Source organism: Podarcis cretensis, assembly GCF_951804945.1.
Source record: "Podarcis cretensis genome assembly, chromosome: 5".
In the NCBI taxonomy this organism is placed as follows: domain Eukaryota; kingdom Metazoa; phylum Chordata; class Lepidosauria; order Squamata; family Lacertidae; genus Podarcis; species Podarcis cretensis.
The window spans coordinates 29,212,978-29,239,004 of NC_137174.1; the positions used below are offsets into that span (position 1 = coordinate 29,212,978).

At 39.3% G+C, this 26,027-nt stretch overlaps 1 protein-coding gene across 9 annotated transcripts in view; it reads right to left on the reverse strand.

Annotated features, from left to right (window-relative positions):
* Nucleotides 1–26,027, reverse strand: part of CTNNA3 (catenin alpha 3) — a 566,819-nt gene that overhangs the window by 238,127 nt on the left and 302,665 nt on the right. Inside the window, exon 10 of one of the 9 annotated variants that reach the window (XM_079975619.1) lies at nucleotides 9,471–9,509. The exons of the other annotated variants lie outside the window; for them this stretch is intronic. Coding sequence (XP_079831745.1) covers nucleotides 9,486–9,509 — 24 coding nt within the window. The 3' untranslated portion in view covers nucleotides 9,471–9,485. Of the gene's footprint in view, nucleotides 1–9,470; nucleotides 9,510–26,027 lie in introns of those variants that run through there. 9 annotated transcript variants of the gene reach the window in all.

Genomic DNA, 26,027 nt, shown 5'->3' on the forward strand with positions numbered 1-26,027 from the left:
GAACACTGACTGTATGGAGATCCACTCATACGGAAGTCTTTGAGCCACTACCATACCACTAGCATTACATTTGAAACAAGCCTAAGTTCACAAACCATTACCTCTCATATGTATTTCGTAAGGTTTTCATAAAGACCAATGTATCCACAACACAGGGAAACGGAAGAAAAAGGGGTGGAGGAAGAGAGAAAAAGAAAACAACCAGTTTTGCACATTAGTATTAATCATTTGCCAGAGGCAAATCTTTTATTTCACTTTCTTTCTTATTTTCATTTTTGGAAATGTACGAGTGCTCTTTCTGTCCATTAAAAAGGGAATTCAGACAGAGATGGCCTCATGGGAAAGTGGAGATTGGCTATTACACTGAAGTGAGAGATTGCTTTTCATATACAATTATTGGAAGTGCCACTTGTCCCTAGCTAAATTAAACAGTTGTAGAGGCAGACCATATCACTTCAACCAAAATCAGTACATTTCTCCTCTCTGTACTGAATGATCTTTTGCGAATATAGAAGTGTGTAAAGCAAAATATACTATGTTTTCTATTGTTAAATAAATTACTATTGGGGGGGGGGGGAATCCAACTATTTTAAGAAGGGCTAGATTTAAAACCAATATAGGTATTTATATGTCTGCATACCCCAATAATATTTTAAAATACTACTCTATCAGAACTACAAATGCCACTACCCTGGGGTGGGTACAAAAATGAGGTTCTTGGCTTTTATAGCTTTATACTGTCATAATTAAAATACATTTTGTAATTTTTTTAGTATGATTTTAGTAAGTTGGCAACAGTAATAAGCAGAAGCACTAAGGTCAAATTGTGTATTTGACAACCTTGTAAGCTACTGCTTGTTAGATGCATTTATGCCTATAATATATTCATATATAATGCTTTTAAAAACATGTATCAAACATATTTATTCTACTCTATTTTATCCTTTCATTTTTAAAACCCAGTTGCATTGACAAATCTTTGTACAAGCAGGTCAGCCTTAAAACTGCCAAAATGTGTATGTGTGTATGTGAGCGAATGATTTTTTTCTTGCAGAGGGCTAAGAAGGAAATAAGCAGATGTAGCCTTGCAGATGAGCAAACAGGTAAGCCAGACATTTTCTGCTTTGCTTTACTATACTACCAACTGTGGGCCTATGGAAATGGAGTATGTTCCCATGCATTTTTCAGCCCAGTGGCATTCTAGATCAGGTTTCCTCAACCTCAGCCCTCCAGATGTTTTTGGCCTACAACTCCCATGATCCCTAGCTAGCAGGAACAGTGGTCAGGGATGATGGGAATTGTATTCTCAAAACATCTGGAGAGCTGAGGTTGAGGAAGCCTGTTCTAGATCCTGTGACAAATGAAAGTGCTTAACCATCCCATGTGTATATAAAGGCAGTTCTGCATCAGTGCCAATTGAGAGAAGGCAATTTGGGTGGAGAAGCCTCCTTGAAGCAGGCAGGGCTCACCCCTTCTCACAAGAGGCAATCATCACCTCTCTGGCTCAGGCAGGTGTCCCCTCCCTGCTAGTTTTTATCAGCCAAGAGGGGCAAGAGCCTAGAGTGCAAGTGGTCACCCTGACTGATCCACACACCTTTGCCATATTTTTGAACCTTACTAACATAGCAGGTTTGGACAGTGCTCTGGACATCTCTCAAGATTCATCTGCTGTAACAGTGGAGTCAAGGTCCCAGCGGATGCAAGCAATTTTATCCTCAAAATGCTTTGCAAACAAGTCACACGAGCTACTGTCAGTTCTGTCACCTCCTTCAGGCCAGACTGTAAAAGGCCCTGCGTTACCCAATAACAGCTCTGCTGGACGGCACAATGAGAATACAATGGCGGCTGCAAAGTATGCCTTCTTTGCTGCCTTCACTGTCACTAGGCTGGCTCAATAATGAGCCCTCGCCAGTGTTTGACTGCATTTGACTGGAGTTTTCATTCTTTCACTTTCAAGCTTTCTCCCAGCTTGTTTCCTCACCCTAAGTTCTGGAGTACAGTGGTGCCCCGCAAGACGAATGCCTCGCAAGACAAAAAACCCGCTAGATGAAAGGGTTTTCTGTTTTTCGAGGCGCTTCGCAAGACGAATTTCCCTATGGGCTTGCTTCACAAGATGAAAACGTCTTGCGAGTCTTGCGAGTTTTTTCCCTTTCCCCCCCTTTTTCTAAGCTGCTAAGCCGCTAAGCCGCTAATAGGGATGCTTCGCAAGACGAAAAAACCGCTAGATGAAGAGACTCGCGGAACGGATTATTTTTGTCTTGTGAGGCACCACTGTATATCAGGGAGCTAAATGGGCTCCACAAAGCAGAAGAGGGCATTCAGGAGTGATCGTGTCAACTGCCCAAGCCATTTGGATGTTCCAGAAGTCAGCCAGAGCTTTGACAGGAGCACCCGTCATATCAGCTGAAAAATACCTACAAGATCCTTAGCCCCCTGGGTCGTGTGTGTGTGTGTGTGTGTGTGAGAGAGAGAGAGAGAGAGAGAGAGAGAGAGAGAGAGTATACCCCATCTTTTGTGTGTATGAAATTAGGGTTAGTAGGCTAAGTAGAATTATTCATTCATTCCAATTTCTATTCACCACTTTCTAGGGCTTTTCTCTTCAAAAGGAAGAGAAAAGTCCCAACTGTGTAATATTGATTTTTAGGAAATAAAGCTTTGAACTTGCATTCTCCTTTTGCAAAGAAAGATCCCTAGGTGGTGTGTCTCAGACCTGATCAATCTTGGCATACACAGCAAGGCGGTTGTTTAAAGTTCACAATCCAGTTCCACCTCAAACAGGATTCTGTGACAGTAACATGCGGAGCACAATGATGACTGGACATTCAGGGAAACTAGAATGGTTGTCATAGAACGTTCATTTTTAAAAGTTAAGGAGAATCTCCAAGGATAACATGTACACCAATGCTTTCTCATATGTGACACACTGAGCTAAAACAACAGGTATTTTCTGAAGTTGTTCTGGGGTGTTTCTTCCAGAAGTAATAATTTACAAAACTGCTGACCATAGCCAGAGCTGCCTTATATTTTATTTCTGCTCTGTGGTTCTGCTTGCCCTTCATGCCAACTTGACATCAGTTTCAATTGTCAAGGTAATTCGTACTTCTATACTACAAATGGAAAAAATGTTTTGGTAACATAAATGATGTTTTATGGCCACAGACCTTTACACAGACTCTTAATATGCACTACAGTTAGTCCACAAACGTCTTACTCAGGATTAGCCATATTGGTTTTGTAACCCTACATTTCAGTAACCAATTTTTGGATTGTAGCCTAGATCAATATTTTCAGACTCCCAACATGGGGCACAAAACCTTCTAATGTTGATGACCTGTCCTAATCACATTTGGAAATTTTCATAGAACCACATTGTTGGAGGTCTAACTGGGCCAACACTCTTGTTTCTCACACTAAAATCTGATTTTGCACACAGAATAGACTAAGCAGGTTTCCTAGCCCTAAATTTCCTGCCCTCGCTTTTACACAGATTCAACTTCACTTAATGACAGAAACATCTGGATCTGACATGAAGGCTACATGCTCCCTTGCAATATGGCTCAGGTAATGTTTATGTGTCATACACAGTGGAACTGCTAGAAACATTTTATAATAAACAGGAATAAAGGGGAGAGGTTAACCAGGCCTTAAAAGCAATGCATTTGTAATGGCTACAGAACTACTGCAAACTTTATACACAGCAATATGGATATTATCTGGCTCTGCAAATGTCAACGGACAAGCATCCTCACTGGGAGCTGGGACATTTGTAATGCAGCATGCAGCTCTCAAAATAAGACAGCATCAGTTGAAAAATGTCTAGCCATTATTTGTTGCAAAGCAGATTCATTGCAAATCAAGTATTTATCTATATAATATGTTACTCATTTATTGACTAGCCTAGAAGCATTCAATTAATTTTCTCATTCATATTCCAGCCTTCCCATTATATGTAGCATTGCAGCTTCTACATCAAGAGTTTTTCCATTTCTTTTCATTTTATTGGCTTTTCTTGCCTTTCCTGTGTACAGTTGGAGACATCAGGGAGAAGGGTTATCTGCTTCCTCCAGTTACCGTGGAAACGTTGCATAGAATCAGACAGCACTAGCTCCTAAGAATTTTTTAAAAAATATTTGTCTAGTATAGATTACATAAAATAAAAAATGGATTGAAATGATATAAAATATGCTTCCATGCTCCTAGAATTCATTATGTGATCTTAATTCAGTTTAAAAGGATGATAAAACATTTTTACAAGGCCTCACTCTTCACAGTAAAATTACTGTTCTAGGAAAGGTAAAAAAAGGATCATAAGGGAACATATTAAACATTTATAAGCATTATAAACAAATTATTATAATATAGGACTCAGTATTCCAACTTAAGCACAGGACTTTATAAATCTAAAAAAGTTTCACAATATGGACATATTACATGGAGCTATTGTTCTGAGCCCTAAATACCTGGGGTTGTTGTTTTTTACCCTCAAAATCATGGAAACTACAGAGCTGTGGACGTTTATAATTTATACTGTAAACTAGGGAAGACTAAGAAAGTCAACTTTTGCAAATTTCTCTCAGAAATGGCCTAATCCACACATCTTGGATTGGAATTTAGCTGTCTACCAGATTTTGCACTTCTGTGAACTTCTGTGATGCAGTTCTTCACCATTTAAATACATAATAATAATAATAATAATAATAATAAATTTTATTTATATCCCGCCCTCCCCAGCCGAAGCCAGGCTCAGGGTGGCTAACAATAATCAAATAATCAAACAAGTACTCTCTATACTTGTCATTTTAATGTAGAAATGGAATGGAATATGAATATGGGTAAAACAAAATGTGAAAGTGCTATGGAATCAAAACAGACAAATTCACCTTACTGTAAGCTGGCAAGCATGGCTTCACATAATTTCAAAAGCAATTTTAACAGTGCAGTTCTATGTACAATATGTTCACTTGGATGTAAGCCTGATAGTATTCAGTGGGGCTTGCCCCCAAGTGAGTGTGCACACAACTGAGCCTAAAGCAGCAGCAGCAGCAGTATCAACAACAACATCTCAATTGGTTCAATCAAGCCTGTTTGCAAAGTTTCCCCAAAACCTGATCTAGTAAAAACATACTAATTGGTACCATCCCCATCAAAGTGAAAGGGAATTTTTTTCCTTCCCCTTTGATCTCAACAAAAGAAGGGCCTTCTCTTGCATCTAAAAGATTCCCTTAGAGGGAACAACATGGAGTCCACTTTCCATGTGTTCCTCCTGCATCATTTGATTTTTAACGTAGTCATAATTTAATGTATTCCCAAGAAGCAAAATTGTTCTAGTTATTGTAATATTGCACAACATTTTCTTTTTTATTGATATGCTCTCACAGAACTGTTGCTTCAGCTTTTCTGATTTCTTTCTAGGACCTACTCAAGCAGCACCAGCAGCTCAGCAAGTGCCCAGATCTGCTAATGAAAAAAATAATCAAGGGTATTACATTTTGTGCCATGAGATGTTGAAGGAATTCAGGCACTACAGGGAGGTTGGGCAGGATTCAAATTAAAGAACTATACATGAGTCACCACCATAGCAAAACTATTGTTTCATCTTACTATTTTGACATGGTTCTCTCCTTGATGACAAATATACCAGTATTCATTCATTTTATTTCTTTGAAGACCAGAATCATAAATTAGTATATTTACCCCCTATAAGTTACTTCTTTCTTGCAGTTTTCTTTCATGGTAAAACAATTCCAATTTCCATGCCCAGTCATAATTAAGTTCTCCCTTCTGCATTTCCTCCTGCCTTTATATTTATTACTTATTACTTATTGTGTGCCATTTCAGACTTGTGTTTAGTAAAATGTGATAGTTTGCCTCAGCCCGAAGAACTGCATAAGGTATAAATTATGGCTGGGGTTGTTTCTTGAAGAGTATTTCCTCACTTCACATGGAGGGACATTCAAAAGCAAAAGATATACAGTATGGCATCTTTTGTTCAAAGGGGGGGGGGTGAGTTTAAAACCCAATGTGCATGTCTGAGCCTTTGGGTACACTTAAAGCACTTCTGCCTATTTTTCTTCTTTGGCGATCACTTGTAGCCGAGTAAGATTGTCTTTCATAAACACGGTTTTAAAAGTGAGTCCATGAGTGACTGTGGAGCCCAATTCTGGATCCACATGTCCTTCCACAGAGGGGACATAGGTTTCCAGGCGGGAGTTGATCACGGTGATGGTTTGCCAAGCATGCCTTTCTCTTGGCACATTTCTCCCTTCCGTCCTGAGTTCAAGTGTCTTCAAAATCCATGACACTTTTGGTAAAAGCTGTTCTCCAATTGGAGCGCTTTACAGGCCAGTGTTTCCCACTTGTTCCTTGAGAGAGTCTTTGAACCTCTTTTGTTGACCACCAGCATCACACTTACCATTTTTAAGTTTAGAATAGAGTATTTGCTTTGGAAGACGATAATCAGGCATCAAATTTTAAATGCTTTGAAAGACGATAATCAGGCATCTGCACAACATGACCAGTCCAACAAAGTTTATGTTGAAGAATCATTGCTTCAACACTGGTGATCTTTGCTTCTTCCAGTACACTGGCATTAGTTCGCCTGTCTTCCCAGGTGATGTGTAAAATTTTTCGGAGACGCTGCTACTGGAATCTTTCTTGCTTTGAAATAATTTTTTTATCTGAGAATGTGTGAATTTTCCCTGTGGACCCTTCCTCTCTGCACAATTAATCATAACTCTTGCATGGCCTAGGCCAGCCCTCCCCAACCTGATGCCCACCAGATGCTTTTAACTACAACTCCCATCATCCCTGACATTGGTCATGACTGATGGGAGTTGTAGTCCAAAACAGCTGGAGAGCACCAGGTTGGGGAAAGTTTATCTTGGCTGATCTAGTGACATAATTCATAGGCTTTAATGAGTCACTGCCAGAGACAACTATCATACAGAGCGAACTAAGTACATTCCAAACAAAAAGGTCAGCCTGAAAATGCCTTGCCTGTTTAAATATAACACATCTGCATAATATAATATGGCATATTGCTCCTCTGTTGTAATGTCTGAATCATCTGGATGTCCTAATATACATTTTCTTAATACGGTAAAAAAGCAATCACCAATCTTCAATCATGTAAATTTCTATGCAAGATGGATACATGCATACTATAATGTTAATATGACATTTCATAGGTCAGTACAACTTTTAAATGTCTTTGTTTACACAGTGAACCATCTGCCATGTCTGTTAACTGTAGGTTGATTGACATTTCTAACTGGTATTGAAATATATCTCTCAGGCATTCTGAAACTAGGAAATCTTTACTTGTTCATCTTCGTTCTTCTGTAATAAAGGTTGTGATTAAATGGATTAATCAGGATGTAGGCAGGATGTAGCTTGCAGCTCACTTTAGTAATGGAGGAGCTGGAGTTGGTTAGGTGGATTTTATCGAGAACTGAAGCTTTTATCTAATTATTTTCATAATGTGGGGTGGACCAGAGGGAATGTGTGTGAAATATAAAGTTGAGAGCCTTGACTTCAGAAGCATTAGTGGCATCAGGAAACAAAATAATCTGAACACAGATTACACTTTGGCTTGCTTAAAAGTGCAGCCATGAGAGAATTTTGATTTGAGAGAATAACTGCACAATGTTTTTAAGGTACATCTGCTCTCTTTTGAATGTATTGCCCTAGTGCAGGCAAATTAGCTAAAGCACCCTCCTCATTCCCTACCTTACAGAGGCAGAAAAGGTATCCAGTTTATTGCTGATTATATGTTAGCAAGTCAACTTATTTTAGCCATCTCTTCCCTGCTCCCTCTGCCAAGTTGCCTTTTTATATATCTGGTTGAGGTAGAACACAAGAGGAACTTCAGTTTGGAGAGCCAGGTGCCAGCACTAATTCCTTCAGCCACAGCAATCTCCTCCCAGTATTGGTCACTAGTGGCTGCTGCATCTGGAACAGCATCTGGAACAGCAGGTCAAAGCTTCTCACTCCTACATTAGGAGTGAGAATGACAACCCTGGCTCTGGTGCAGGTGTAGGAAATCTTTGGTCCTGCAGACGTTGCTGAATTATTATTATTATTATTATTATTATTATTATTCAAACCCCACCCATCTGGCTGGGCTGCCCCAGTCACTCTAGGTTGCTTCCAACAAATATAAAAACATAATAAAAAACCAAACATCAATACAGTGGTACCTCAGGTTACATATGCTTCAGGTTACATACGCTTCAGGTTAAAGACTCTGCTAACCCAGAAATAGTGCTTCAGGTTAAGAACTTTGCTTCAGGATGAGAACAGAAATCGGGCTCCTGCGGCGCGGCAGCAGCAGGAGACCCCATTAGCTAAAGTGGTGCTTCAGGTTAAGAACAGTTTCAGGTTAAGTACGGACCTCCGGAATGAATTAAGTACTTAACCCGAGGTACCACTGTAGTAGCAATCTGATCCAATATAGAAAGTCACAATAATTTTGAAATAAACAACATATCAAATAAAGCAATATTCAATAATCCATTAAAATCTAAGAGTAAAGAGTAAAATTAAACATCAGCAAATAATAATTAAAGCCCCACTAAGCATGGTCAATGGCCTGGGATGGTGGAAGTTGAAGTTCAGCAACATATGCAGAAACCAAAGACTACATAGCGCAGGGATGGAGAGGTGTGTGTAACCTGGGGACAGTCTCAAGGGCCAGATAGGACACCTAGGTATCAACTTTCTGGATAACAGAACGATAGAATTGTAGAGTTGGAAGGGATCGTGAGTATCTGTTTCTATATTCCAAAGACAATGACCAGCACTGATAAAAACACCAGACATGTTATCTGTAATTTCCCAAAAATTATGTAAATTTGTCCCACAAAACTAAATACTGAAATTACAATTGGATTTGTACTTACTAAAAATTCTGCTTATGTTAGCAGAAACCAGAGCAAGTACTCCCAACCTCCTTCAACTCTGGAGCATTGGGAGAAACCCCAAGTACATGTGTAGGGGGGAGAAAAGTAGAGATTGTTCCATCAGGCATGCATAGATGTCTGCACTGATGGAATGTTTTCCTTAGTGCTATGCTGAATTCCAAAGAGTTATCTTTTATCTCAAACAGGAATTCTGCAACCAGATTGTTGCTGTGTCTTTGGGACATCTGTGACAATGTATTATTTAGCCATTATTTTATAAACTGAAAGCAGCAAAAAATAATAATATAGATATAGTCTAGTATGGGCTCTTGAATTCCACTTCATATGCATATGCTCATCAGAGATTTCAATCCTTAGGTGAATCAAAAAGGTCATCAACTTATAAGAACCATGCTTGTTTCTCAGATCACTGTACTATTTAGGTCAGTGCTTAACTCAATAAACACTACACTTTCAAAGCAAATTCAAATGAATGCAACTGTTTGCATCTAAGTGGAACTAAAAAATGGAAGCCATGTAAAAAGAACTACCATTGATATTTTAAGTACCTCTTTTCCATTTCCATCACAGACTTCCTGCTGGAGCAATCTGTGTGCAAAGCAGAACCTTTGCCTTCATAAGCTCCAATTCTCTGCTTATTGTATTCAACACATATAATTATCTCATAATAAATTCAAAAATTCATATTCAAAACTCTTCAGTCCTTTCACATGATAAGCACTGAGATGGAGTGAATAGTAGAGAGATGTTATAATTATACCACATATGCAAATGAGAAATAAAATGTATGGTATCAAATGTCCTTCAAAATACAAATACTCATCAGTCAGTTGTTGTGTAATGGCGAGGATATATACTGTATATGTGTAGGTGCATAAAAGAACAGAAGTATAATGAAAATATGAACTGTGGAGAGGGAGGAGGATAGTAATCATATAGGCTTTAAAAAGATACAAACCAAATATCCTGCAACAAGCAAACTATTCCTGCAAACATGTACCTATCTTGTAAAAATGGTGCACTGTCCCCCCCCCCCCAAAATGCCACTGAGCCTGGGAGATCAGTGGGACAGCTGGAAAGGATATGTCCTGTTGTTCCAACTGCTTCTACCTCTGATATATTCAAATGTAAACAGAAGGTAGGGTAGAGGTCCCCTCCCCCATATTTAACTCTCCTGTCCCATCACTTAATCATGACCATAGGCAGCAAATCAATGGAAATAGGGGAGCCTCTGAATAATCATCTTTCCAGTCACCAGTGTTTTCTAGACATCTAGACAGAAGTTCAACCCTAGCTGAACCAGCGCCATACTTCTTTTTTTAAAAAAAATGCATGTTATGATTGACAAGTAACTTTTGATGAGTTCTTCCCCTCTTATCCATTACCATAATACTCCTGAGATCAATGATAAACCAGATCAGAATGGGTGTTAGTTACTCCAGCATTAGTATCTTTACCATACCATCCATAAGACACACTATAAATTGCTAAGTGTCACCACTCACTGTGTTACAAAGCAACAGCATTCAGCGAATAGCAACCAAGGTTAATTAAGGTGCACCAGAGAGCTATGGAGTGATTATCATTACTGAGCACTATTCCTTTTGGCTCTTCAATCTCCATCTACACAATAGATTCAAAGACTATAAAACTTCATTAGTAGTTTAACTAAGCAATCCAGCAAGAATATGAGATGGGTCAAGCTTTTTGCTTAGTAGCACAGCATACTGTACAGTATATGAAGGCTTAATTACAAAGCACTTTTTTTTTTTTAGAATACACTGCAAAACATCATTAGTAGTCTACAGGGCTTTTCTTAGGCTGGAACTTGGTTCCAGCACCTCTCAGGTGGACATCATTGCCATTGTAAGAGAACAAGATGAATTCCAGCACCTCTTTTTCTAGAAAAATAACACTGGTAATCTATATGATAAAACAGTGACAGCAGTATGCCTACATTGCAAAAAGCAGCCTTCCCCTTTCAATATTCTGGCTATAACTCCCATCAGTCCCATCCAGAAAATCTATGTTGGTTGGAGCTAATGAGAACTTCTGGAGGGCACCAGGTTGGGGAAGGGTGACATAGATGTTTGTGCAATATATTTATGTTTATTGTACTGTGTCAAAAGTCAATAAATGAGAGGACAAAATATAGCTATCTTAAACAACTGTTCTAAAAATCACCACTGACAACATGATGATCAGCAGATCTTAAGTGAGCAATAACATGTACTGTAGACAGACTTCTCGGTCTGTACAGGAATAGGAATTTCAACCAGAGCACTTTGCTTTTTTGTGAAGCTCAGCATGAAGGTATCACTGCAATATTTCACTGGCAAATAACAAATTTATTTCAGTGGGTGTTACCGATATAGCCACAAGTGAGTAAATTTACACCAAAAAGATTGAAGGCCGTTTATCACACAAAAAAAGAAACACTGGAATTTCACTGAAGATAGCACAAATACATCAACTGTGTATTTTCAATGAAACTTCAATGCTCTTTATCTGCCATGGAAATAAAAACCGTGTGTTTATGGGTGATATAGAACAGTAACAATTACTCTTGCCAAAAGTATTGTTACAAAGGCATTTATTATGAGGGTGTTTCAGAAAGAAGCAGCAACATGGCTGCCCATGCTTCTTGATTCACACACCACTGTGTTATTACTGAACCTATACTTAGCTCTTCAATAGCATGCTAGGCATCATCCAGAGCACAGAAGATCTCTGCTTGGTGGACTCACAATGTAAATAATATGGGAGAAGAAAAGGCTTGAGGATAGCATAGCAAGGGTGAGGAAAGGAAGAATTGGTGGCAGCACTCCCCTGTCCCCAAGTACATTGCTCTCCACTTATTTAATTTATTTATTTAACAAAAAAAATGTATACTGCTTAACTACAAATAAAGCCTCTAAGCAGTTTACAAATAATATAAAATATACATTTAGAATGCCTATAAAATCCAGTATTAAAAACAAGTTTATAAAAAGTAAATTAAATAAAATCAAGAGTTAAATGTATACATTTTAAACTTAAAATACAGATTAAGATACACATCAAATTTATGTGTCTGGGTAGGCTTGCCAAAACAGAAAAGTTGTTTAGCAGGCACCTAAAAGATTATAGGGAAGGCACCTTCCTCATGTCAATGGGCAGGGAGTTGCAGAGTGTAGGAGCTGCCACACTATAAGATCAGTTCTTTACAAATCACCTCCCCTAACACCCCACAAATATAGGACAAACATTAACTAGAACTTGTAAAAGTGCCAGTTCTACATATAGTAGTCAAATGGGTATATAAGACAATCTGCCAAGGAAACAGGCACCAAGACGTTAAGGGCTTAATATACTAATAGTAGCACCTCGAACCTGGTCCAGTAACAAATTGGCAGTCAGTGCACATGTATGAGAAGGGGTGTTATAAGCCGACAGGATCTCACTCATGCTAGCAACTGCAATGCAGCATCTGTACTAGCTCCAGTTTCCAGGCCAAATGCAAGGGAAACCCTCACCATTCAAAAGTGGCTTAATGGGGAACTGTGGTTTAAAAAGGGACCAGGAATGAAGTTCCACAGCTCACCTGCAATAGGAGGAGGGAAGGGGCAAGGAGTGTCCAGGCTTGATGCTCATTTCCAAGTATTAAGCCAGAGATGTCAAATCTTTCCCCAAAACAGAAACACTGGGTTCTAGATGCTGCAACACAAGGAACCATTCAGGCAATTGTGGAAACTCTTTTCTTTAGTGAGAACACCAAGGACTCTTCTGTTCAGAATCCTGAGCATCTCCATCACATTTCTCCTATATTGCTCATATTATGATGGGATGTAATTCAGCTTCTCCAAAGAGATCAAATTTGGAAAAGCCTCAGTTATGTTTAACAAACAATCTCAGTTCTCAAAGAGTGAAAAAACATATATAAATTGGAAGCTTGGACGCTATTAAAGTTATTTTGTTGCAACCCTTTCCAGGGGAAAAAATGGGAGAAGAAAGAGTTAACCTCCTGTTCAGGAATAGAAGGGAACATTGTCCATAGAGGTCAACCTTTGTGTGTGTGTGAATTAGCTGAATTAGAAAAAGCAGTCCTGTCTCAGCTCTATTAATAATACCGATACATATTCAAAATTACGTTTCCTTTCGCCTGACACCTCGGGCTGGTCATTTTTCATTTATTCTGATTTGGAGAAGTGTCTTTACTAAATTGTGATTGATTTTGACAGGCTGTTCCTAGGAAAAAATATATAGCTAGCATAAGGGACTTCTTTCCCCAATGCCTTCATTCTGTGCAAGAACTGTGGTGTTATTGGATATTCTAAATTAAGTGGTTTTTAAAATATCTGGGGGCTTACTGCATGACTGAAAAATATAGCACTTTCTGCTAGTTCCAACCAGCCCATGAGCTCAGAAAACAATGAATTATAATAATAAAGATTGTCCTTGATCCTCTCAGGATTTCACAGACTCTGCAAATCCATTCTGCATGTCCTGCAGGGCATTTTATATTTCATCTCTCTCCACTAAGGATCCCCAGGCTGGGAGCATTCCACAATCCTGCATTAAAATCAGACTGTTGAGCTAGTTCATTATTGGGTTCCCTTCTGTGTGAGAATATCTGCAACAGTGAGAAAGGGAGCACAAAAAGGTTAGAATTGATTGATGCTGATGACCTGACAGATCGACTCAGGGCAATTAGAGTTTCCCACACCTATTGCACGACTGCAAGTTTCCTCAAATACATGCACTCATTCACTCCTTTTAAAGTAGGAAATGGAGGATTATGTGCTAATTGATCCTGATAGTTTTATTCATTAGAGGCTTCCATATTCAGAATCACAAAATTGCAATATAAGGAAATTAAATTCAACTGGGCCACGTATCTCTTCCAACTATGTTTCCAACTATACTTCTATGACTATGATTATCAATTAAATTGGCTGCAAGTCTTCAGACATCAAGTTGCCTTTGCTATCTTTCATTCTCTCTGATCAACATAGCAATTAAAATCTGTCAGCAGGAAGTCTAACAAAGAGAAAGACTTTCAAAAAAAAGATTACAATGTGGAACACTCCTGCCCAGTGTTCCAGCCATTAATCCATGCCTTCTTGCAATATGCTGTACTCCATTCTACTTCCTCCATGGCTCTCCAATTTTATGTTCCAGAAGACTGTCAACATCCTTGTCCACTAAGCATATTCAGCCTCATTGGGTGGTTTCTTGATTGATTGTTTTGGGAGGGGGGAGGGTTTTATACCATGTTGTTGTTTGTATTTCTGCAAACATCTGGGTTTCCCTGAGCCTGTTGAGACCTCCCCTCCATGGTGCTCTAGAGCAGGGGTCAGCAACCTTTTTCAGCTGTGGGCCGGTCCACCGTCCCTCAGACCATATGGTGGGCCGGATTATATTTTGAGATAGAAAATGAACGAATTCCTATGCCCCACAAATAACCCAGAGATGCATTTTAAATAAAAGCACACATTCTACTCATGTAAAAACACGCTGATTCCTGGACCGTCCACAGGCCGGATTGAGAAGGCAATTGGGCCACATCCGGCCCCCGGGCCTTAGGTTGCCTACCCCTACTCTAGAGTTAAAGCTGGTACAATGGGGCACAGCCCCTACTTTGCAACTGCTTCCCTTAAAGGGCAGGGAAGAGCTCTGTAACTGCAGGATTGTTAAACTCAAAAGACATAAGACAATTGCTGAAGCAATGTTTCCAACTTGCTGCTCTAAGTTGCCTTGCATCCAACCTCAGATACTCGCTCTGCAGAGAGCTGACCAGGGTCCTGAGCTCTTACAATTAGATTGATTTTGTGCCAAGTCTTGCCAGCAACCCTTGCAGTGTTCTAGTCTCAAATAGGATAGGGTCTTTCTCCAAGCAAAATCCCCTTCTCTCTTTTGCTTCTGCTGAGTCCTCAGTGTGTGCAAGTCAAACAGCTCCCCGTTGCAAAAGTGCACAAACACCTGACATGCTGGTCATGTACCACTGGGAAGCTCAGATGGAGGGCAGTTTACCAGCCTGAACTTTTTCCTCCAGTGACCTTGCACTTTCTCAGGTCTTAGGACAGGTGAGCATGTTCTGTTGAGTGCTAGGCTTAATTCAGCAGAATTGGAATTTTTGCCAGTAGTCCTGGGGGGTGAAATTATGCAAATAGCAAAAGGGCAGTATCACTGGAGTTCATAATTCCTTGACAACTCATGATGCTTCATTTCAATATGGAGGTGTGTGTTATGGCCCCTGCATTCTCTCCATTTGTATTTTAATCTGAGAGGAAAAACTCTCTGCCCCTCTTACCCACCCATTTAACTGACTGCAGATGTGGTGAAGTCTGTGGTAGGGATAAAAGGAGACTCTTCCTGTTTCTCCCCCCTGTGGCATCTGTGCCACTGTTACTGTCTGCTACAGTTTCCTTCTGTTGCCCGATAGTGTGGAACACATACTGCTCTTTCTGAGGTAGTTTGTCCACCTTGGGTCCCCAGCCTGCACTCAGCTCTGGGGCTCCTAGGAGCTGTCAGCATGTGACAGCAGCCACACCCTAGGAAATGGCTTTGACTGGCCGGCTAAATTGATGCATAAAATTAAAGCATAAAATGCTTTCTGTGTGCTGTGTGAGAATGGGTTGTGGCTGCAGTATACTTCCTCAATTCTCTCTGTTTCCCGGGTGCATTATTAGAAATGGCTTTGACCAAGACAATGGGCAATATATTCCTGCTTCCATGTCTGATATTGAAACTGTGTCTCTGACAACCTTTTTACTGAACTTAATTTAATTCAATGTCCACAAGTATCGAACTGAATTAGCAGGAAGGGCTGCCAAGTTTGCTAGGGTCTATGGTGCTACTGATTCACAAGCAGCTCTGCAGGATTCCAACCAGTGGGGCTGGGCAGCATATCAGGAGAACTGTGCGTATTTCTTCATTATCTTGCAGCAGGTTCTTTACTGCATGAATTACCTGTTTTGTTTTCCCACTACTTCAAGAGAACTCTTGACTGATGATGATATGTTGAAAATCAAAGTCAATTGCAAAGCAGCTTGGCAGAAAATTCTGGCCTATTATCTGTTCTCAAAATAGAAGGTATGCCATGATGAGCAAATATGCACTTTAAAGTGGTAATAAGTCTTTCTGCAGTGGTGCTCCAGGTAGCAGGAATGGTAATCAATCAATAACAAAGTAAACAGAGTCCTTCCAGGTAAAGAAATAAATAAACTACCAGGGTTTGCTATGGGTGAACTGGTGATTCTGTCATAATGCATGTCACTACTGGTATTGACTGATGTCAAGCACAAACTTGGCAGTTGGTTATCCAGGTTTGTATGTCTTTACCATTAGTCACAAAATCATACCAAATTAAAACAAACTTTTCACTTTTGCATTGGCCTCTAAGTGCTCTCCGTTTGTGTGTCCATTTTTCTAATAATGCAATATCCCACACTTTTTTATATCAGTAGTCTATATTTGCTTCCACCATGTATCTCTAAAATAATTAGTCTGGCAGCAGTAAGTAAATAACTGGCCAGTTCCCTGCTACACAAAACAGACCCATCTTCTGTTGTTTAGAAGGGCTAACTGCAGGGATAGCATTATTGTACCTTTTACAATGAGTCTGATATAACAAAACACAGCGTTCCAATACAATTTAATCTGTGGATATTTCCACCATAAATGCAGATATGTTCCTATATCTTAACATCCTTTCTAGGACCTCAGCAAGGAAACTGGAGCCATATGTGATAATCTTTGTGAAGTTATATGCCACTTATGGAACAATTCAACATAAGTTCCCCATTTCTCACAGAGTTAGATCTAAATGGTGTCTTGTCCCATAAGGACCGCCATGTCACTTTATCAAACGGCATATATATTTGGGAGATCAGGCCATTGTCATGACTTCTGGTCACTAAAAGGCTTCCTGAACACCTTTCATTCCTTACATTTATACCCCCCATTTCTTCCATCATGGAACCCCAGGTGGCATGCACATAGTAAGAAGCGGTGCATGCAGTGGTGTGTCATAGCTGCTTACCTGGAGTTGTGTCAAAGTCTGGGTTCCAGTTACACCAGTGGGACAAGTGCAGTCCTGCTGCTGCAACCACATGGCCCCACAGCTCTGCCCCAGCCCCATCCAAGTCAGCAGCAGCAATGTTAGTGTCAGGAGGGCAGCTCCACATCTCTGCCCCCCCCATACCACTTCTGCACACAGTTACATTCACTAAAGATTTTTGGTTTGAATGTTGGTTCTTTTAATGCCATAAGCAGTGTCAAATCTACACTTCTTTCCTAGATAATTGTTCCATGAATTCTAGGCCCCTAAAGTATTGACAGGATAAATATATTGGACAACTTTGAATTATCTGGTATTCACCGCAAATGCATCATATCCAATTTCAAGTTCCTCACTTTCCATTTTTGCCATAAATTTCACTGGCCATGATGGTCAGTTTAGGTACAATGCAAAAGAAAGCCACAGTAAAATGACTCTTTTAGTGTTAGTTTCATATTTATATGATAATTACATCACAGACATATGGGCAATAAACCTTTGCATGATTGGAATTTTGCCCAGAGAATCTGTACAACCCACTATAATATGGCTATTGTTTTATGTCACTTTTAATATTCAAGATTCCTTTTAACTGCTTACCTTTTAAACACAATGTATTATTTATACTGAATTATAATGCTGCCATTTCAGAACACAGGCTATCTCACATTTCATTAGAAATGATTTTTTACCTTGTGAGATTATCACATAGCTATGTTATGAGGTCTTAGTGGGGTTCTCTTCCTTTGAATATAGCATCAGAAACATTCAAGGGAAGGGGGGGGCGAAATATATTTCTAATAAACTGATACAACTGTGGCAGAATTCTGTTTTAAAATAATGATATGATACACATAAATGCTCATTTAGTTGTAGTTTTATGATGGTACTGTTAGAAGTATAAAAATAGACAGATTCAAAAAACGAAAACAAAAAAGAGTATAGTTTCCAAAATGCCATCTGAGTGTACATGCAAATCAAATATAAATAAATATCTATATATTTACCTCATTTACATGAGTTTTTTCCTTACTGTGTGCAACTGCATAATTCAATTTTCCCAAACACTGCATTATATATATTGGCTTGTGATGAGAATAATTTCTTTCATATGGCCCAAAGAATATCTGACCAGTGAACTGTTTAATAGGCCAACAAATTATCATCTCTGTTTATGCAGATCAAGCTAGATCATAGTCTTTGTGCACTACAACTTATACAATTCCCCTGGGGACAGATTCATCCATTCATTTCAGAATCTTCTACCAAGTGAATGAGGTCATTTGATTGTTACCTATTGGGTAGCTTCATACATAATACCAATGAGAAAGTTACAAGCTACTTTTTTGACTCCAAACAGTGTCAACTGCCAAAGTTTTGGTTTTTTTAATTGAAATGATTTAGGGAACTTAATTTTTTTTAAATTTTTGACAACTAACGTTTCTGAAAATCCCTGTCTTCAACTTTCTGTTGGATTGCCTCACTTGTCTTTTGTGAATTATATTGTAATGGAACCAGCTTCAAACAATAACTATCTGAGTGACTGATTTGACTAGACAATATGACGCTGACGTACGTGAGAAGGATTTACTACACTTTCACACTTTCAGGCCATTACTAGCTACAGATTTAGGTTTCACTTTGTTCTCCTCTTAAATTCTGAGAGAAGCATAAACTGCTATTCATACAGCTTGAGATTAAAATTAATTGGAGAGAATGATTTGACCACAGGGTCTCCTAGAGCCAGGATAGGCTACTTCTCACAGAGAGAAGAAAAATGCTGAAAGGAGGAGCCGTGTAGGGAAAGAGTTGGTACCTTCCATACATGTACTCTTTTGTGTTTTAAATTGCAGCCCCACATACAGTGTTAGATGTTAGTGGGCAGACTCTTTGGTGCCCATTTTGCCCATGACACGAGTCCTCTAAATCTCCATTACTGCCCCATACACATAATCAACTGTAGGAAACTTGTATGGTTTTACACAAATATGATAAATTCAAATATATTTAAGTTTGGATCCTTAACAGCCAAGATACATAAACAACAAAAAGAACAGCGTTTCCTCTATAATTCTGAGTATTCAGTGCTATTCCAAATAGATTTCTGGCAGGCTGAAAGGGGATATTTGTTTACATGATACAACTCTATCCATTTCCCCCCGCCCTCATATCTAATAGTGTTGGATACTAAAAGATATTTATTTTTGCATACACAGGGCTGCAATCAAAGACAAATTTACCTGAACATAAGCCTCTGTGAATTCAATAAGAGTTCAAAGCAGAGACTTCTGAGCAGGCGTGCACAGGATTGCATTGTAAATCTGTTAATTTGTGTGTCAAATATCCCTTTGTATGACTGCTTTCTTGGGAGTATTTTACATATGATATACTACTAACTTGACAGATGCAATATAGCTGCTATCTAATTAATTTCCTGGAGAGCCAAGCACTACTATTTATTGAAAATGCACTCAGCATCGTTAATCATGCTGTTTCTCAGAAATGCATGTAAGTACTTGGGAACCACATCATGAAACTTTTAAATAAGAATTTCTTATAGCTGTCCCTTTTTTTCATTACATGTATCCAATAATAGGATGATAACTCTCAAAACCAGAAAGTAATAATGGGAGCACCAGAAGCAGTTAAATTATAATAATTAATATCACTAAAAGGAAATGGAAGCATTTATGCATACCTAAATGAGCATAAGAATTTCTCTGAATCCAGTGTTAGTAGGATTAAAACAGCCCTCAGCTACGTATATGCTTGTTACACTCAATGGTAATATTATATTAAAATGAAGGAAGCAATTACCTTAAAAGGAAAACTCTAAAATTACACATATATTATTCAATCTCAATTCCCCCCACCAAACCCACCTGACAGTAGAAGACTCTCAGCTAGAGATGGGCTAGAGATTCAGTTCAGTTTGCCTTTAAAGGCAAACCTGCCTAATTCACACTTCCCAAAACAATATGGGAATTGAAATGCAGTCTCACTTTCAAATTTGCACTTCTCCAAATTTTGCAATTCAGTTCTCCAGCCAAGTAATGTGAACAAAATGTATATACTAGGATAAAATGTACATTAAAATGCATATATTTCTGGAAAGGGCTAATATATATTAAGTACAAAAAGGCATTATATTAGGGGAAATAGCTTGCAAAAACTTGTATATTAGTAAAACTGCATACAAAGATGTATATATTCAGAGAAATTCACACTAAAACACTGATTTTCTTGAGGATTAAAAAAAAAATGTGGAGAATTGCAATATTTTTATTGGTACTTTTTAATCTTACTGTTACCAGTTTTTAAACTCAGATTTATGCTGCAAGCTCCCCAAACACCTAGGTTATAAGATGGTCTATCTGTGCTGCATATAAATATATAAATCTTTAGCAGATGCCTGTTTCTGTTATAACATGTGATATAGCACTAGGAGAAGGAAGATAAGAATACAGTCTTCCTAATTTTAGCTGGAAGCAGGGATCCAGAAATGTGTGTAAAACATAAACAAAAATTGCACTGATGCAAAAAAAAGTGAGAAGCTACAGTGTTTGCCAAGGAGCTAGCTTATTATATGCAGCTTATTATTAAAGAAAATTTAAACATGCACATGAAAGCATTTGTTCTCAAAGAGAAGAGGAGGAGGAGGAGGAGGAAAGAGAAGAAAGCACTTCACAGATTTTCAAAGAAATTAGGAAAAAATGCTGTTTATGTTTTGAGGTTACAAACCTTGACAGTGCTTCTAATAATGCTTCCAAGTCACTAAATTCTGCAGAGAGGTGCATTTTTACAACTTTAGGATGCATAATGTAAAGCTAAGTTTTGAAGCGCGCATGCACACACGCGCACACACACTTAAAAGCATCATTGTTCAGAGCAAGGAGGGGGAAGCTGTGGCCCCAGACAGAATGGTCAGTGCTCAAGGCTGATGGGAGTTATAGTCCAACAACAGCTGGAGAGCCATAGGTTTCTCTCATGATTAGAGGCACTCTTTTGAGAAAATGGATTTTGTCCAAGGCATGTTCCTTAAACAGAAAACAGTCAAGGCTAATACTTCAGGCCTACACATACTAAACCATGGTAGCTGCATTTGTACACAGGAATTATTCGTAACTCACCCATCCCATACAAATTCACATGTACGTTAATATGGATCACCTCTCCCCATAAGAACCTGCCCAGATCAGAGTCTTTGTGTGCCTCCTCCATGAGAAGTCCAGAGGGTGGCAATATGAGAACAGGCCTTTTCTGCAGTGGCTTGCTATCTGTGAAATGCTCTCTCCAAGGAGGTTCAGGTGAAAATGATCCTTTTCAACCAGGCTTTTGGCTGATTAACTTTCTATATCCTTTTAAATGTGCTTGTGGGAGGGGAGCTATTGTTTTTGCTTTTTCTTCTTGTTTTTTATGTATTTTGTATTTTTATGCTGCTAACAGCCCTGAGATCTTCAAGAAATGGCCCTGGAAGGAGTATGTTGGGGGGGGGCAACATTTTCCCACATAGTCGGCCCATACATTATCAACCAGCAGGTGGGTTGGTTGATCTTGGATACATACCCAGTGCCTTTGTCAAAACCTGTTTACATCTGTATTCAATAAGTTGTGACCTATTTCATCCCAATACGGACATCCACCGTCTTATTTAACATGGTTCACCCCTTTCACTAGGTGGCATGCCTCTTGCAGGCATATAATATAGAGTTATAGTCAGTTTACTAAGACAGTGTTGTTGTTGTTTAGTCGTTTAGTCATGTCCGACTCTTCGTGACCCCATGGACCAGAGAACGCCAGGCACTCCTGTCCTCCACTGCCCCCCGCAGCTTGGTCAGACTCATGCTGGTAACCTCGAAAACACTATCCAACCATCTCGTCCTCTGTCGCCCCCTTCTCCTTGTGCCCTCCATCTTTCCCAACATCAGGGTCTTCTCCAGGGAGTCTTCTCTTCTCATGAGGTGGCCAAAGTACTGGAGCCTCAGCTTCACAATCTGTCCTTCCAGTGAGCACTCAGGGCTGATTTCCTTCAGAATGGAGAGGTTTGATCTTCTTGCAGTCCATGGGACTCTCAAGAGTCTCCTCCAGCACCATAATTCAAAAGCATCAATTCTTCGGCGATCAGCCTTCTTTATGGTCCAGCTCTCACTTCCATACATCACTACTGGGAAAACCATAGCTTTAACTATACGGACCTTTGTTGGCAAGGTGATGTCTCTACTTCTCAAGATGCTGTCTAGGCCTGTCATTGCCCTTCTCCCAAGAAGCAGGCGTCTTTTAATTTCGTGGCTGCTGTCACCATCTGCAGTGATCATGGAGCCCAAGAAAGTAAAATCTCTCACTGCCTCCATTTCTTCCCCTTCTATTTGCCAAGAGGTGATGGGACCAGTAGCCATGATCTTCGTTTTTTTGATGTTGAGCTTCAGACCATATTTTGCACTCTCCTCTTTCACCCTCAATAAAAGGTTCTTTAATTCCTCCTCACTTTCTGCCATCAAGGTTGTGTCATCTGCATATCTGAGGTTGTTGATATTTCTTCCGGCAATCTTAATTCCGGCTAGGGATTCATCCAGCCCAGCCTTTCGCATGATGAATTCTGCATATAAGTTAAATAAGCAGGGAGACAAAATGCAGCCTTGTCGTACTCCTTTCCCAATTTTGAACCAGTCAGTTGTTCCATATCCAGTTCTAACTGTAGCTTCTTGTCCCACATAGAGATTTCTCAGGAGACAGATGAGGTGATCAGGCACTCCCATTTCTTTAAGAACTTGCCATAGTTTGCCATGGTCGACACAGTCAAAGGCTTTTGCATAGTCAATGAAGCAGAAGTAAATGTCTTTCTGGAACTCTCTAGCTTTCTCCATAATCCAGCGCATGTTTGCAATTTGGTCTCTGGTTCCTCTGCCTCTTCTAAATCCAGCTTGCACTTCTGGGAGTTCTCGGTCCACATACTGCTTGAGCCTTCCTTGTAGAATTTTAAGCATAACCTTGCTAGCGTGAGAAATTAGTGCAATTGTGCGATAGTTGGAGCATTCTTTGGCACTGCCCTTCTTTGGGATTGGGATGTAGACTGATCTTCTCCAATCTTCTGGCCACTGCTGAGTTTTCCAAACTTGCTGGCATATTGAGTGTAGCACCTTAACAGCATCATCTTTTAAAATTTTAAATAGTTCAGCTGGAATACCATCACTTCCACTGGCCTTGTTATTTGCAGTGCTTTCTAAGGCCCATTTGACTTCACTCTCCAGGATGTCTGGCTCAAGGTCAGCAACCACACTACCTGGGGTATATGAGACATCTGTTTCTTTCTGGTATAATTCCTCTGTGTATTCTTGCCACCTCTTCTTGATGTCTTCTGCTTCTGTTAGGTCCTTTCCACTTTTGTCCTTTATTATGGAAATCTTTGTACGAAATGTTCCTTTCATATCTCCAATTTTCTTGAACAGATCTCTGGTTCTTCCCATTCTATTGCTTTCCTCTATTTCTTTCCATTGCTTGTTTAAGAAGGTCTTCTTGTCTCTCCTTGCTATTCTTTGGAAATCTGCATTCAATTTCCTGTATGTTTCACGATCTCCCTTGCATTTTGCTTGCCTTCTCTCCCCCGCTATTTGTAAGGCCTCATTGGACAGCCACTTTGCTTTCTTGCATTTCCTTTTCATTGGGATGGTTTTCGTTGCTGCCTCCTGTATAATGTTACGAGCCTCCATCCATAGTTCTTCAGGCACTCTGTCCACCAAATCTAAATCCTTAAACCTGTTCCTCACTTCCACTGTGTATTCATAAGGGATTTGACTTAGATTGTATCTTACCGGCCCAGCGGTTTTTCCTACTTTCTTCAGTTTAAGCTTGAATTTTGCTATAAGAAGCTGATGATCTGAGCCACAGTCAGCTCCAGGTCTTGTTTTTGCTGACTGTATAGAGCTTCTCCATCTTTGGCTGCAGAGAATATAATCAATCTGATTTCGATGCTGCCCATCTGGTGATGTCCATGTGTAGAGTCGTCTCTTGTGTTGTTGGAAAAGCGTGTTTGTGATGACCAGCTTGTTCTCTTGACAGAACTCTATTAGGCTTTGCCCTGCTTCGTTTTGATCTCCAAGGCCAAACTTGCCAGTTGTTCCTTTTATCTCTTGACTCCCTACTTTAGCATTCCAATCCCCTATAATGAGAAGAACATCCTTCTTTGGTGTCACTTCTATAAGGTGTTGTAAGTCTTCATAGAATTGGTCAATTTCAGTTTCTTCAGCACCAGTAGTTGGTGCATAAACTTGGATTACTGTGATGTTAAAAGGTCTGCCTTGGATTCGTATCGAGATCATTCTATCATTTTTGAGATTGCATCCCAGTACAGCTTTTGCCTGTAGGGCAGAATATTGCAGGGTGAATAGTGTGTAGTTATTTTTGTGATTTTAAGTTGTTTTAAACTGTTTTTAATATTGTGACTGCCCTGGTTGGATCTGCTGATTATAAGGGTGAAAGTTTTATCCCAGTGACCAGTAGAGTTATTAAAGCCAAACTTGCATCACGGATACAATTTCTGGAGCACTTAATTGGTTTCCATGCTTTTAAATGCACATGGAAGGAGCTCAACCCTATTTTCTTTTGGTTTATATTTGGCATTCCTAGACGTGTTACTGGTGCTGCTCTTAATTTGGGCACTGGTCTAAATTCTTTGAGCTATTGGATCTAGTCCATTAAATTTTGGCTCTGTTGCTATCTTCTGCTTACTCCCAGTTCCTCTGTATTCCAGGAAATGATAGACAAGTCTGCCTGGATGAAGAAATTGTTGCAAAACTTATGTCAGTTGAACTTCTGTCTTCTAATTTGTTATCTACAAACTGCCAAACAGAGAGCAATGAATATTGACTCGCAAAGTCCGGTGCAGACCAGAGGTCTTGTTCTACCCCAGTCACTGGGTTTGCGGGGTTCTAGTTCTAAGAATGGGATGCCTGATCTGAAATGGATATCTGCTCTTAAAGCTTTTTCTCTGGCATATTTAATACCTTACATTTAAAACTTTTTAATATAGCAAAATTCCCATAAATCACAGATACTGCACTTATAATAATTAAGAGGTGGATTCTACACCACATGTTCTTTTTAAATATAGTTTTTATCAGGAGGCAAGATAAACTCTTATATATATCATTACATAATCCTTTCCAGAATAATAATAAGAGTATCTGTTGATCTTTTTTTCTTTTTGGAGGACTTAAAAAAAATAGTAATCAAATTACAAGATTTCCAACCATTGCAATTTCCTTTTGACTTTCCATGCTTGTTTCCTGATGTTCTTCTCTTTTAACAACATTATGTATTGTAAATTCTGTGACCAAACACAAATGAAGTGTTTGGTGGACTGTGAATAAATTATATTTGTATTTGCTTGTTTTAGTTGTGTATTTATTTATTCCAGCCTGCACTGAGGGTTCCTTTTGGAGCTCAAAGTCAGAATAAAATGCCTTTTGCAAATGGGTGTGGGTGGGTGGGTGTGAATGTTACATTGTTCAATGTAAATGAAATACTTGTGAAAAAAGTGAGTGATTGAGCCTGAATTTCTATTGTAAGAGGAAGTGTAGAATTGCATAGACAATGTCATCCAGCAGCCACTTTAGCATCTGTTTAATTCTTTTTTCATCTATGGGTGAGGCAAAGCTTATTGCTGTGTTTGTGAAACAAATTGTTTAGCAGAATATCTCACTAGTAGTCACAGAGGCAACTCTAAGGAATTCAAATCCCCCCAGTAACTTTCCAAATTATAGCAGTGTTGCCTCTTTCCAAAGAAAGATGAGCAAAACGCAGTAGTATTTATGAAGGATATGTCACACGTCTACCTTATTCAGACATTTATCGCAGAACACACAAAGGTGCCTGTTGGTACACATGGGGCTCACTCCACCCCTGGGCAATATTGCATGTGCCAGCAACACTTCCCAAGACACCATATGATTGGCTGAGACTGGAGAGGGTTGCTTCACTGTGCAAAGTGTTTCTAGCAGGGAGATGGGTTTCTATTCCCATGTTGAAAACTATTCATGTTGAAAACTCTTCCTATAATGAACTGCCCA